The sequence below is a fragment of the Myotis yumanensis genome, unplaced genomic scaffold, assembly GCF_028538775.1.
Source record: "Myotis yumanensis isolate MYYU_CA2020_CCGP unplaced genomic scaffold, mMyoYum1.0.hap1 SCAF_18, whole genome shotgun sequence".
NCBI classification, from domain to species: Eukaryota; Metazoa; Chordata; class Mammalia; order Chiroptera; family Vespertilionidae; genus Myotis; species Myotis yumanensis.
In genome coordinates this window covers 5465130-5478533 of record NW_027223769.1, presented here as the reverse complement: position 1 = coordinate 5478533, position 13404 = coordinate 5465130, and the positions used below count along the sequence as shown (strand labels likewise).

The 13404-nt window shown below is 49.7% G+C and overlaps 1 protein-coding gene across 1 annotated transcript in view; it reads left to right on the top strand.

The window, feature by feature from the left end:
- CATSPERG (cation channel sperm associated auxiliary subunit gamma) overlaps positions 1-13404 on the top strand; it is a 43636-nt gene that overhangs the window by 5778 nt on the left and 24454 nt on the right. Inside the window, exons 4-14 of the mRNA XM_070397912.1 lie at positions 386-530; positions 834-960; positions 1141-1213; positions 2576-2731; positions 8168-8339; positions 9903-10040; positions 11481-11540; positions 11764-11883; positions 12407-12457; positions 12553-12682; positions 13188-13299. Coding sequence (XP_070254013.1) covers positions 386-530; positions 834-960; positions 1141-1213; positions 2576-2731; positions 8168-8339; positions 9903-10040; positions 11481-11540; positions 11764-11883; positions 12407-12457; positions 12553-12682; positions 13188-13299 — 1284 coding nt within the window. The remainder of the gene's footprint in view (positions 1-385; positions 531-833; positions 961-1140; positions 1214-2575; positions 2732-8167; positions 8340-9902; positions 10041-11480; positions 11541-11763; positions 11884-12406; positions 12458-12552; positions 12683-13187; positions 13300-13404) is intronic.

Genomic DNA, 13404 nt, shown 5'->3' with positions numbered 1-13404 from the left:
GAAAGTGGAAACCTCAAGAGTGAGCCTGGGATTAGTAGTTCTGGGTGCCAGGTTCATTCCCGCCATCACGATTTTGCTTATCCCATGCTGCCCTTCTCTATGTATTCCCTACATTCAAATTCTATCTGAAGACCGTGGCCCTGGACTCACCTCCTCCAGGAAGACCTCCTGACTGCCTCCACAGTTTCTAGCCCCTCTACCCCTTTCCTAGCCTGGTCTGTCCTCCATCCCAGCTCCAAACCTAGACCATGTTTTCTGACCTTCCCCTGGTGGAGATTCTGTTCTCCCTACCCAGCCCAGGAAAACAGGTTACCAAAGGTGGGGTCAAGGCAGGGGGCCCAGAGTTTATCTTAAAGACACACCTGTGGGGCCATCTCACCCTCAGTCCTCCGAGGCTCTGGTCCGCAAGGGCCACCTGACGGGGCTGAAGCCTGTGGTGCTGGTCATCTTCCAGTCCCCAGTTAACTTCAATCGCTGGAAGTTAGAACAGCTGCAGATCCAGATGGAGGCAGCCCCTTTCCGCAGCAAAGGTGGGCCTGCGGGGTGCCTGGAGGGGTGGGGGATTTCTAGGGGCCTCAGAGGGGTTCATGACTTGGAAGGGGAGGTTGGGGGCATCAGAGGAGTCCATGACCTGGTGGAAATGTGGGGTTTGTTGGGGGCCCTCAGTGACATCTGTGACTTGGAGGAGGGGATGGGGGGGGGGGGAGGCTTTAACAGGTTGCATGGCCTAGATGGGGCTACACAGAGGCCCCAGTGGGGTTCCTGGTGTAGAGCAGGACATGGGAAGTTGCATGGAGATCCCAGTTGCCTCAGTGCCCCCTGCTTACCAGCAGAGCAGTGCAGTGCAGAGGAGGTGTGTATCATGAGCTGGTACACACCCATGCCCGTCAAGAATGGCAGTGTGGTCATGCGTGTGGATGTCAGCAGCAATGGCCTCGGGCCCTTCATCCCCAATAAAAGGTGCCCTTCCCCACACCCAGGGTAGGGGGTGGATTCTGGGAGGGACTTCCTTATCTCCACATTCCCAAAGAAACCAGGAGGAGACCAATGGGAGGGAGTAGGCTGGGGAGGTGGCTGTGAGCTGTGGCAGGAGTCCCTGAACCCAAACCCTTGCCTGTGCCTGCCTCACACCGCCGCCAGGTTTCTGGTGAACATCAATGGCTTCTTGAAGAGACAGCAAGACAACAGACTCCAGTTCACCGTGGGAAATGAGGTAAGGGGGCCTGGACAGTGGGCACAGAAGATGTGGGTTAAAGACAGTGGGCCGGGGCTCTGATTACTCCCCACACAAGTGGCACGCTCCACTTAGAGCAGCGGTTGCCAACCTTTCGGACCACCAGGGGCCCACGGACCACCAGTTGGCGACTGCTGACTTAGAGCACTTACTTTGTGCCAGGCCCCAGGTGAAGTGTTCTACTACATGCACAATCACATTACATCTTCAACATTGACCCTGTGAGGGAAGGTACTCTTACACACCCATTTTAGAGAGGGTAAAACTGAGGCTTGAAAGGGATGGAACCATTTGCGCAGTCTCTCAGCATGTACATATGGAACAAGACCTGAAGCTGTGTCTGCCTGACTCCTGCACACATATTCTTAACCAGAGTCCATTCATTCAGTCATTCAGCAAGCACTTACTGAGCACAAGGCATCCCCATGCAAACAAAACAGTGGACACACAGACCCAAGTCCCTGACCTCTTAGAGCTGACATTCTAGTGGGAGAGAGATACAGCAAACCAGTAAACATGAAATCAAGTAAATTCTATGGAAGGTGAAAAGTGCTCTGGATAGAATTCAGACAGAGTGCACTGGATAGGGTCTGTGCAGGAGGGGACTGCAGTGTTTGATGGAATGGTCAAGAAAGGTATAATTGAGCCCTGACCAGTGTGGCTCAGTGGTAGAGTGTCAGCCTGTGCACCAAAGGGTCAAGGGTTTGATTCCCGGTCGAGGGCATGTACCTGGGTTGCAGGTTCTATCCCTGCCCTGGTCAGGGCATGTGCGGGAGGCAACCAATTCCAATTGATGTCTCTCTCACACATTGATATTTCTCTCTCTCTCTCTCTTTCTCTCTCTCTCTCTCTCTCTCTCCCTCTCTTTCTCTCTCTCTCCTTCTCTCCCTCTCTCCCTCTCTCCCTCCCTCTTCCCTCCTTCCCTTCCACTCTCTCTAAAAATCAATGGAAAAAATATCCTCTGGTGAAGATTAATGAAAAAGAAAGAAAGAAAGGCAGAATTGAGAAGGCTGACATTTGAATAAAGCCTTGAAGGAGAAGAGGAGGGAATCATGTGGATCCTAGGGGAAGAGCATTGTATACAGAGGGAACAGCCAGTGCACAGGCTCTGAAGTGGGAATGTGCTGGGCAGTCTGAGAAGCAGGAGGCCCATGTATCTGGGAAAGAGTGAGCTAGGGGGAGAGTAAGGGGGATGAGGTCAGTGAGGTGTGTGTGTGGGGGGCGGGGGGGGTTGTGTGGGGCCTTTGGTTAGGGAGAAGACTTTGGCATTTACCGTAAGTGAGATGAAGCCATAGGAGTGTGGGGGATGTTGAACAGCCTTCCTGCCCCTTCCCCCCGCAGCTCTTCAATCTGATACCCCGGTACTTTGTGAATGCCCCATCGAGGCCCCTGTGGTATACTCTGGACCAGACACCTGTGCTCATCCTGGGTGGAATTCCTGAGGAGAAGTCAGTTCTGTTGACTGACACCAGCTTTACGGACTTTTTTCTTGTGGAGGTGAGAGGTGCAAGGGAGGCAGTGGGCTGGGGCCTCTGGAAGGGTACTGGCCCTCAGCTCCTCAAGTGGGTTGCAGCCTTGGGCTATGGAGAGGGTCCCCAAAGACATTACCATCCCCATTAGAAGCAGATAGCATGAAGGAAGGACATATGACTCTGCAGCCAGACAACCTAGGTTCAAATCCTGGTTCTGCTACCTCCTAGGCGTGTGACCTTGGGCAAGTCACCTCACCCACCCCGGCCTCAGATTTCCCTTCTGTAAAATGGGAATTATATTTACCTTATAGAATCAGTGTGAGGATGATATCAGTTAATATTAGCTGGACACCAATGAGCTATTATTATTTGTAGGTCCACCATTTGTAATTCTGAAACCCTAAAAGCTTTGAAAATGGTATTTTCACAAATTTAGGGCTCAAATTCATCTGTCAAGAAACTCTGACCTGAGCTAACAAAGGCTACTTAGTCTTTTTGCATCCCATGTAGTCTCAATATTCAGATTCTGCCCTGCAGAAATTTTAAGATGTTTGCTTATGGAGTGCTACCCCAGGCCCCAGTGGTTTACATATGAATGCTATATATGTGCCATACTATCTTCTAAACACTAAAAATTCTGAACCACAATATACATCTGGCCCCAAGGGTTTTTGATTCAGCTTTGGGTGCCTATATTATTCCCAGAATGGGGAAAGAGTGTCTGAAGCAAGGTTCTTTTTGTGTGAATGAGAAACACATTTGAGCAGAGTTCCAACCCAGTTTGGTTTAAGCGGAGGAATAGATTTAGTAGATGCACCTAACTGCAAAGCCAGCACAGAGGAGGCTTCAGGCCTGGCTTGACACAGGACTTCAAATGAAGACTTCTGCTCCATTTCTTCTGGATTAGCTCTGTTCTCAAAGTGGCTCAAAATCCAACTCCCAGGGTGGGGAACAGTAGCATCACTTTCCTAAATAGCCTTTCAAAAATCCTGAAATGTATCTCCTTGGTCCTGATTGGTCCAGTTTGGGTCATGTGTCCCAAAATGATGGAATATGCCAGCTGGCTTAGCACAGGTCATGATCTCCATCTTTATGAGGAAAGCAGCTGAGATAAGAGGCAGAGAAAGAATCGTTCCCCAGAGTGAAATCAGGGTAGCTTTATCACAAGTTGAGGGGAGAAGATGCTGGTTGTTAATGGTGGCCAAGATAACAACTGTGCTCCATAGCAACCCCAAAAGGTTGTCTCAACCTCTTTCCATCAAGCTGAAAGCCCCACCCTTGATGTCTGAGAAGCCCATGTATATTTACATTCTGGCTCTAAATTCCTGCTTTACTGAATTTGTTCAATTTATAGACCATCTCCCTGTCCTGTGTCAGCTTTCTCCCATCTGGGCCAAGTCTTTCCAGTCATTGCTGTTTTCTCACTCCTGCTCCAAAGACACGCACAGGGGATATGTAGTTGATGGGGGGGGGGGGGGGGGGGTCCCTCAGCCCGGCCTGTGCCCTCTCGCAGTCTGGGACCCCTCAGGGGATGACCACCTGCTGGCTTAGGCCCGCTCCCTGGGGGATTGGGCCTAAGATGGCAATCAGATATCCCTCTGGCAGCCTGGCAGCCCTCGGGGGATGTCCACTTGCCAGCAGGGAGCAGGCCTAAACTGCAGTCAGACATCCTTAGCGCTGCTGAGGAGGCAGGAGAGGCTCTCACCACCACCGCTGTACTGGCAGCCATCAGCCTGGCTTGTGGCTGAGCAGAGCTCCTCCCATGTGAGAGCGCCCTGACCACCAGAGGGCAGCTCCTGCATTGAGTGTCTTCCCCTTGGTGGTCAGTGTGTGTCATAGTGACCAGTCATTCCCAGTCTTTCTGCTGTTAGGATCAGTTTGCATATTACCCTTTTACTATATAGTATAGAAGCCTGGTGCACGGGTGGGGGCAGGCTGGTTTGCCCTGAAGGGTGTCCCAGATCAGGGTGGGGGTCCTGCTTGGGTGCCTGGCCAGCCTGGATGAGGGGATGATGGCTGTTTGCAGCTGGTCACACCCCCTTCAGGGTGGGGGTCCCCACTGGGGTGCCTGGCCAGTCTGGGTGAGGGGCTCAGGGCCGTTTTCAGGCTGGCGGGTGACTGAAGCTCCCATCCTCTTCTTTTTTTTATTTATTTTATTTATTCTGGGATTTATTTACCTTCTATGGCTGTCACTGGAACTGAGAGCTGGCTTTAGCTCTGAGGCTCAGCTCCAGCTCTGAGACCTCAGCTGCTGAAAGCAGGGATCTGGGCTTTGTTTAGCTTCTATAATTGAAACACTGTTACAACTCCAGCTCTGAGGTCCAGCTGGCTGAAAGCAGGTTTCTGGAGATTGTTTAGCTTCTATAATTGCAGCATAGTTGCTTAGAGTGCAGCTCAGAGCTGGGCGGCGGCAGGCAGAGAACCTTGGCTTCCTCCATCACTGGAGCAAGCAAGCCTCCTGTTCACTTCAGCTGTCTGGCTGCTGGCCGCCATCTTTCTTGGCAGTTAATTTGCATATCGCCCTGATTAGCCAATGGGAAGTGTAGCGAAGGTACGGTCAATTACTCTTTTTGTCTTTTATTAGATAGGACTAGAGGCCTGGTGTATGAAATTCATGCATGGAGTGGGGGGTTGTGTCCCTCAGTCCAGCCTGCACCCTCTCCAATCTGGGATCCCTCTCACAATCCAGGACTGCTGGCTCCCAACTGTTTGCCTGCCTGCCAGCCTGATAACCCCCTAACCACTCCCCTGCCAGCCTGATTGATGCCTAACTGCTCCCCTGTTGGCCCGATTGCCCCTAACTGCCCTCCCCTGCTGGCCTGGTCACCCCTAACTGTTCTTCACTGCAGGCCCAGTCACTCCAAACTTCCCTCCCCTGCCAGCCCTGTCACCCCTAACTGCCCTCCTCTGCAGACTTGGTCCTCTCCAACTGCCCTTCCCTGTAGGGCTTGGTCCCCCTTAACTGCCCTCCCCTGCTGGCCATCTTGTGTCCACATGGGGTGGCCATCATGTGTGTTGGAGTGATGGTCAATTTGCATATTACCCCTTTATTATATAGGAGGATTTTAAAATTTTTAGCATGGTGAAATCATAAAATTAACCATTTCAAAGTGAACAATTTAATGGCATTTAGTACATTCATATTGTGCAACCACCATCTCTATCCAGTTCTAAAAAATTTCTGTCACTCCAAAATAAACGCCCATTTATTCTCATTCTCTAATCATGGGGATTTCTCCCATGTTGCTGTCTCCTCTTCTTTCCTTCTTCCTCACCACTCCCAGACTGCCCCTGGGATTCATCAATGTGATGGTCAAGTTTAGATGCTGTTACAAAGAGACCCTGACAGAAAGGGAATAGCTTAAATCAGGGGTCCTCAAACTTTTTAAACAGGAGGCCAGTTCACTGTCCCTCAGACCATTGGAGGGCCGGACTATAGTTTAAAAAAAAAACTATGAACAAATTCCTATGCACACAGCACATATCTTATTTTGAAGTAAAAAACCAAAACGGGAACAAATACAATATTTGTATTTGCATGTGGCCCACGGGCCGTAGTTTGAGGACCCCTGGCTTAAATAGTTCCTTTCACCATCCCCTAGGCCCCAGGTACTGATCTCATTTGTATGATGGAAGATGGGTCCTGCTCCTGTCCATATTCCAGCCAATGGGAAAGGGAAAGAGCAGAAGCAGAGAGCAAGCATTTTTCTTTTAAGCAAATTTCACTTCCACTTACATTCCTTTAGTGAGGAATTAGTCAGTTGGTTGTGCCTAACTGTTAACTAACTCAAGGGGTTTTCTGCTTGACATGTTCTATTGAAGAACAAGACGTGGTTGTAGCAAGGTAGTTTTATTTACTTGCATCACGTAAAGGATACAAATCCAAAGCTCTGTCTCCCTGAAGGGAGGCTTTAGCCATTGCTTATATACATGATTTGGTCAATTATATGTCGATTTCTTCTTAGCAGTTGGCTACACTTATCTGGTTAGGTTCTTGTCAAGCTCATCCTGTATATAGCTAGTCTGCAAAATACTGTGCTACATTTTAACATTTAGCAAGAATAGCAAGAACCAGATCTTGAGACCCTTTCCTATCTAACACAACTGCAAGGGAGGCTGGGAAATATAGTCAATTTTCCCCAATTATCTAAAAATGTCTTTTAAAGTTTCTTTGTTTGAATCAGGATCAATACACTGCATTTGGTTGTTAAGTCTCTCAAAGCCCTTCTCACCTATAAGTCTGCTCCCCAACCCTGTCTGCTACCAGCCCCCTTTTATCAGGCAATTTAATAAACCAGGCCTTTTTATCCTATAGAATTTGGCTGCTTGCTTCTTCATAGAATCAATTCACTTGTTCCTCTGACCCTGTGTATTTGTTGGCTCAGGCTGCTATAATAAGGTATCACAGACTAGGTGGCTTAAACAACAGAATTTATGTTCTCACAGTTGTGGAGGCTAGAAGTCCAAGATCAAGATGCCAGCAGATTTAGTTTCTGGTGAGACCTCTCTCCATGGTTTGCAGAAAGAGTCCTCACCTGGTCTTTCCTCTGTGCGCATGAGTGGAGAGAGTTCCCTGGTGTGCCTTCCTCTTCTTATAAGAACACCAGTCTAATAGGATTAGGGCCCCACCTTATGACCTCATTGTACCTTAATTATCTCCTTAAAGGTCCTATCTCCAAAAACAGTACAGTCACACGAGAGGGTAGGGATTGAACATATAAATTAGGGATAGGAACAAAATCTCTATATATAAAAGCCTACATAACTGTTACAACTGGATGGCTGGCCCGTAGCTATGATGTGCACTGACCACCAAGGGAGCAGATGCTCAATACAGGAGCTGCCCCCTGGTGGTCAGTGTGCTCTCACAGCTAACCTCTCATGGTCCCTCCTCCCAGCCAGCCGGCCCAGATAGGCCAGGCAGAGGGACCTCACCCATGCACGAATTCGTGCATTGGGCCTCTAGTTAGTCTATAACACAATATATTGCCAGTCTAAAAGCTTGATTAAATTTAGATTCAATCTTATAGGCAAGAACCCTGCATTGCTGGTGCTTTCCCACTGTTGGGGATATTGCCAGTGTTAGTGATCAGTCAATAAGTTCGGATAGTGTCAGCCTGACAGTCAATTGTGTTCCAAGTTAGAATAGGATTATTAAGTATGTGCCTTGGGCTAAGCATTGGATCTTTTGGGTCTACGTGGGTACAACACTCAGGGGCCATTGAATATTCTGTGTGCTGTTTAAATTTAGGGAACACACAGAGCTCCAGGCTCCTGCCTGGTCACCTCCTTCCCTTGTCCATGTTGAAGAAGTTTGGTCACTAAGGTGCTGCTGCAGGATGAGCAGGCAGCTGCATGTGTTCATCTGGAGTAGTTGTCAGAGCAGGACCCTCCCCTCAAGGCAGGATGTGGGGGCCGAGGCAAAGGCCACGTGCTCACCACTGGCTGTACTCCTCTGCAGTTGAGCATTGACAGTTGCTGGGTAGGCTCCTTCTACTGCCCCCAGGGTAACTTCACCGCCACCATCTACGATGCCATCGCCACAGAGAGCACCCTTTTTATTCGGCAGAACCAGCTCGTCTACTATTTTACAGGCAACTATACCATACTCCACGAGAGCAACCATGGCAGCGGTGAGGAGGTTGTGGCTGGGCCATGTGCCTAGGGGTCTGGACAAGGGAACTGCCTGTTGGAGCCCCAGTGGCTGCCTTAATGAACCCATCCACTGTGGCATCTGGGGCTGGGATTGCCAGTCGGGGAGGAGGGAGTGGGGGAGGGACTCTCCAAGGTCCTGAATCACCCTGCCCATCCGGGAGGGCATTTTCCCACTCTCTCTATGCTGGGGTGGGGCCTTCATCCAGACCTTCCCAGGAAGTGTGAGTCAGCTGGGGGAGGTTGAGAGTGAAGGAAGGGAGGTGAGAGAGGAATTGGGTGTGGGGATGGGGAGAGGCATAGGGATCAGAGAGAGAGAGAAACAGAGATGGGCAAAGTCATGAAGAGAGAAAAAGGAAAGACTTGACTCAGCCTCATCCTTTAAATCAGGGGTGGGAAACTTTTTCTGCCAAGGGCCATTTGGATATTTATAACATCATTTGCATGCCATACTAAATTATCAACTTCAAAATTAGCTTGCTGCTCTAGCTAGTTTGGCTCAGTGGATAGAGCGTCAGCCTGCGGACTGAAGGGTCTCGGGTTCAATTCCAGTCAAGGGCACGTGTGTGGGTTGCAGGCTCGATCCCCAGTAGGGGGCGTGCAGGAGGCGGCTAATCAATGATTCCCTCTCATCATTGATGTCTCTCTTTCTCCCTCTCCCTTCCTCTCTGAAATCAATAAAAATATATTTTAAAATATATACCAGTATTTAAAAAATTAGCCTGCTATATTTGGTCAAACATTCCATTAACTCACCTCTAATGCTGTTGCAGGGCCAGATCAAATGATTTCAGAGGCCCAAGGGCTGGACATCCTCCACCCCTGTTTTAAATGGGAACACTTAGTTCTTCGAGGTTTCCCCCCCAATTCAAATGAGAGATGTCATTTGGACTTAGGGTCACTTGGACTTACAGGGTCACAGGAACTTGGCATCACCTATATTTCATTAGTTAATGCATGTTCTCAACAGCTCATTTTTCTTCATTTCTTACTTAGGACACTTGGCCAGTGGGAGGAACCAAATTAAAATGGGCTCAAGCCAAAAAAAGGGGGTGTTTTCTCAGCTTAGATAGCTAAAATACAAAACAAACCAGGAACATGTTGGTTTCAGGCATAGTTGGATCTAGGGACTCACTGTAGCTGTTAAACAGGCCCCTCTTGTGATGGCCATGGTGACTCCCAGAAACTGCAGACTTTTATACCCTCAGGGGCCCCAGGAAAGAGCATCTCTTTGTTAGTGGTTGCAGGTTCAGACTGTCTCTGATTTGTCCCGCTTGGTCACAAGCCCAGCTCAGAATCAATGGCTCTGGCCAGGGGAATGCAAGGGTGGGGTCAAGCCCAATCGGAACCTCAGGGACAGAATGTGAGTCAGGAGGATTTTCTCAAAGGCAGCTGGAACCCTACGTTAAAGGTCCCTCAGTCAACACACTGAGCAGCTGCTCCAGGGAGAGAGGATGATAACAGGTTCATTAAGGCCAGGGAAAAGTGGATGCAGGGCCCAAGTCCAAATACCTGGGCCTGAGGCCCCATGCTGGCCACTGCAGAGAGCTGGGTTCGTGTACTGCCCAACGAGTGCATCAAGAAGCTGTGCCCCGTGCATTTTCATGGAAATGGCTCCGAGTACATCATGGCCCTCACCACTGGGAAGCACGAAGGCTATGTCCACTTTGGGACTATTACAGGTAAGGGTGGGGGCCTCTGGCAGCCCAAGAAACTCCTCCATTCCCTCTCACCTCCAAGAATTCTGACCTTGGGCTCTAACCCTTCACTACGTGCCTTCAGAAGGAGTCCCATGGCCTAGCCAGTTTGGCTCAGTGGATAGAGTGTGATCCCGAGGACTGAGGGGTCTCCAGTTTGATTCCCGGTCAAGGGCATGCACCTCGATCCCTGGCCCCGGTATGGGCATGTGTGGGAGCCAACCAATTGATGTGTATCTCTTACATCGATGTTTCTCTCTTTGTCTCTCTTTCCCTCGCTTCCACTCTCTAAAAATCAATGGAGCCCTAACTGGTTTGGCTCAGTGGATAGAGCGTCGGCCTGCGGACTGGAAGGTCCCAGGTTCAATTCTGGGCATGTACCTTGGTTGCGGGCACATCCCCAATGGGAGGTGTGCAGGAGGCAGCTGATCAATGTTTCTCTCCCATAGATGTTTCTGACTCTCTATTCCTCTCTGTAAAAAATCAATAAAATATATTTAAAAAATCAATGGAAAAATATCGTCTGGTGAGAATAAACAAAAACAAACAAACAAAGTCCCAGGCTGGAGGTTGGTCCTAGGACTTAGGCATTTGTAGGGATAGTGCCTGGGGTGTATTATGTATCTTATATTATTTGTTTGGTTTCAACAGGCATAAGTTAAATTAAAAAATTAGTTAGGCATAAAGAATTTGTGGACTTATAAGTGAAAAGACAAAGTGCCAACTTCAGGCATGGCTGGATCCAGGGACTCATAGGGTATATTGTCAAGACTCTGTCTCTTGGCAAGATAGTATAGCATAGTGATTATGGCACAGGTCTAGAGAGAAACTGCTTCAACACTCCCAACCCAAGTCACCTGTGGTATGGACAGGTGACTTATCCTCTCTTTTTGGCCTCATTTAATCAGAAAAATTGGGCCAATAATACTACTAGTACTTGCTTCACTGTGTTGATATAAAGATTAAATATATGTTGGCATCCATAAAGGTCTTAAAATAGTGCTAGGGACATGGTGAGTGCTAGGCAAGGTATTACTATTATGAGCCCTGTGATTTAGCTTCATCTTAAGGTAGATGCTCCTCTTGTGGGGGTTAAGGAGGGCTCCCAGGAACTCGAGGATCTTCTCCCACCGGCGTGAGTCACCCAGGAGAATGAGAGCAGCCTCCTCCTCATTACTCCTAAGGGTGCACTCTGATTGGCTGATTCTTAGTCATGTGCCTGGACCTGAACCAATTATTGTGACCAGAGACAGACATACTCTGATAGGCCAGGTGTGAGTGGCTGAAAGGTCAGGGGGTAAGACCTGTCCCCTGAAATCCGTAGGCCTGAGGAAGTGGGTGGGGGCACCGGCATTCTACTGTGGTGGGATGCCTGTTGGCCTGAGAATGGGAAGGGCCTGAACATGGAACTGTCCTGCTCCGCAGATGGCCTTGTTTCCTTCCAGATGCTGCCCAGGCAGCAGTCCGTGTGCGAAAGGATACAAGGTACCCATGTCCCAAATGAGTCTGCCGTGGGTGGGTGTGGGGATCTAGGGCATGGGAGAGTAGGGAAGGGTGGGAGAGGTCACAAGGAAGGAAAAGGACAGGCAGTGTCATGGGGAGAGGTGAAGAGTTTACAGGGATGAGATGGGGTGGCAGTCTCAGAGAGGGAGGAAGTGATGGAGAGGGCTGGGCTCGGGGCTGCTCTGGACCTCCCCTTCCCTTCCAGTTGCCATCTGCTCCATAATTTGGGCTGTATACACTGAGATTAACTACAACCTGCTGCTGCTGGTGGAGATTGAAGACACTGCTGCCAGGAAGTATTTCCAGATGGTCGGCTACAACCTGGGTAATTGGGGTACTATGGATGGGGGCTTGAGTGCACAGCAGACAATGGGAGGGAAATGTTGCTCGTGTCACTCCTAGGTAAGGGGTGGTGGTTAACAGGCTTGGTGGGTTGGAGGAACTGAGAGGAAATCAATGTGACTAGAACAGAGCAGGAAAGAGAAGGGAGGGTGATGAAGACTGGAGCAGAAGCCAGATAAGGAAGGGCCTGTGGCTCACAGTAAGGAGATTTGGTTTTATTTTACCTGAACTGAGAATAGGGTGCCCTGTGCAGTTGAATAGGCTGTGCCCTGCACTCCCCAGTCAAGGAGCTACAGGAGGCAAGTCCTGTGCCCTAACTGGATGTATCTTTTCAGAGGTGGTGCATTTTTAGAATTCATGTAAAGAAATAGTAAAGGCCAAGAGGCCCGAAGGGGAAGCCATTGCAGGGTTTTTGGGAGGAACTGGGAAGCTGGTGACTTGCCTAGTTTCAGATTTTTGAAAGCTCAAAGCCTCAGGAGATTTTGCTGTGTTCTCTTCACCTGCAGTCAATGATTACCTGTCCATTCTCTACACCATCCCGGAATTCATTCCTGATGGTAGGAGGGGAAGGTAGAGGGGGCCTCAAAGGTGAGTGGGAGCCAGGAGGGATCCTGCCTCACTACTGTGTCCACTCTGCCTCTGCCCCCGCCAGCTCGAGGCCTGGAGTTCCTGATGATCCTAGGGACAGAGTCTTACACCAGCTTCCCGATGGTGCCCAAGGGCATGTCCTACAACTCATTTAATAATCTGCTGTTCATCTGGGGTAACTTCCTCCTGCAGAGGTAGGGGGCTGGGCATATTCTGCTTCCCCCGCCCCATGAGGGGTGGGGGGTGGGTCCTTTCTAAAGTCACCAAGTTTTCAGTTTGCCCAAGTCCCAAAGTTATGAGGACTGTAGTGGGGAAAACACAGGCTGGGGTGGCGAGGGCTAGAGTGGGGGGAACTAGGGGAGCCCTCATGTGAGGTCCGAACCTATGTGAGCAATAGAAAGAATTGTCTGGGGAAGGTTAGGGCACTTTTCACCCCTCAGGAACCTAGGAGCCCCTGAGCCAACTCCATGGGCGGTTGGCAACATGCCAGGTTGACCGAATCCTCCTGTTTACAGATGGAAAGGTCCCCCAGAGGGTTTGGAATCAAGGAAAGAAGCTAGAATCACAGGTTTCCTTTTCATGTTCTCACAAAGCTAGTGGAGAAGTGAGAAAACAGCTCTTGTTCAGCTTGGTTTGGGGGAAACGTATCTTCCAGGGGCCTTGCCTGAGTGCTCCTAGCTTCCATCTTTACCCCTGCAGTTATGACACTGAAAACTTCATCTACCTGGCGAACTTCCCCAAGGAGCTATCCATCAAGTACATGGTCAACTCATTCCATGGAGACATAGCTATTGTCACTGAGACTGAGGAGGTGGGCTGCCCTGCTCCTCTCCCCACTTCCTCTATGTCCACCCCAAAGCCCAGAAGTCTCCCTTCTCCCCCTGCCAGGGTAAAGGGGCCAAGGGGCCAAGGGGAA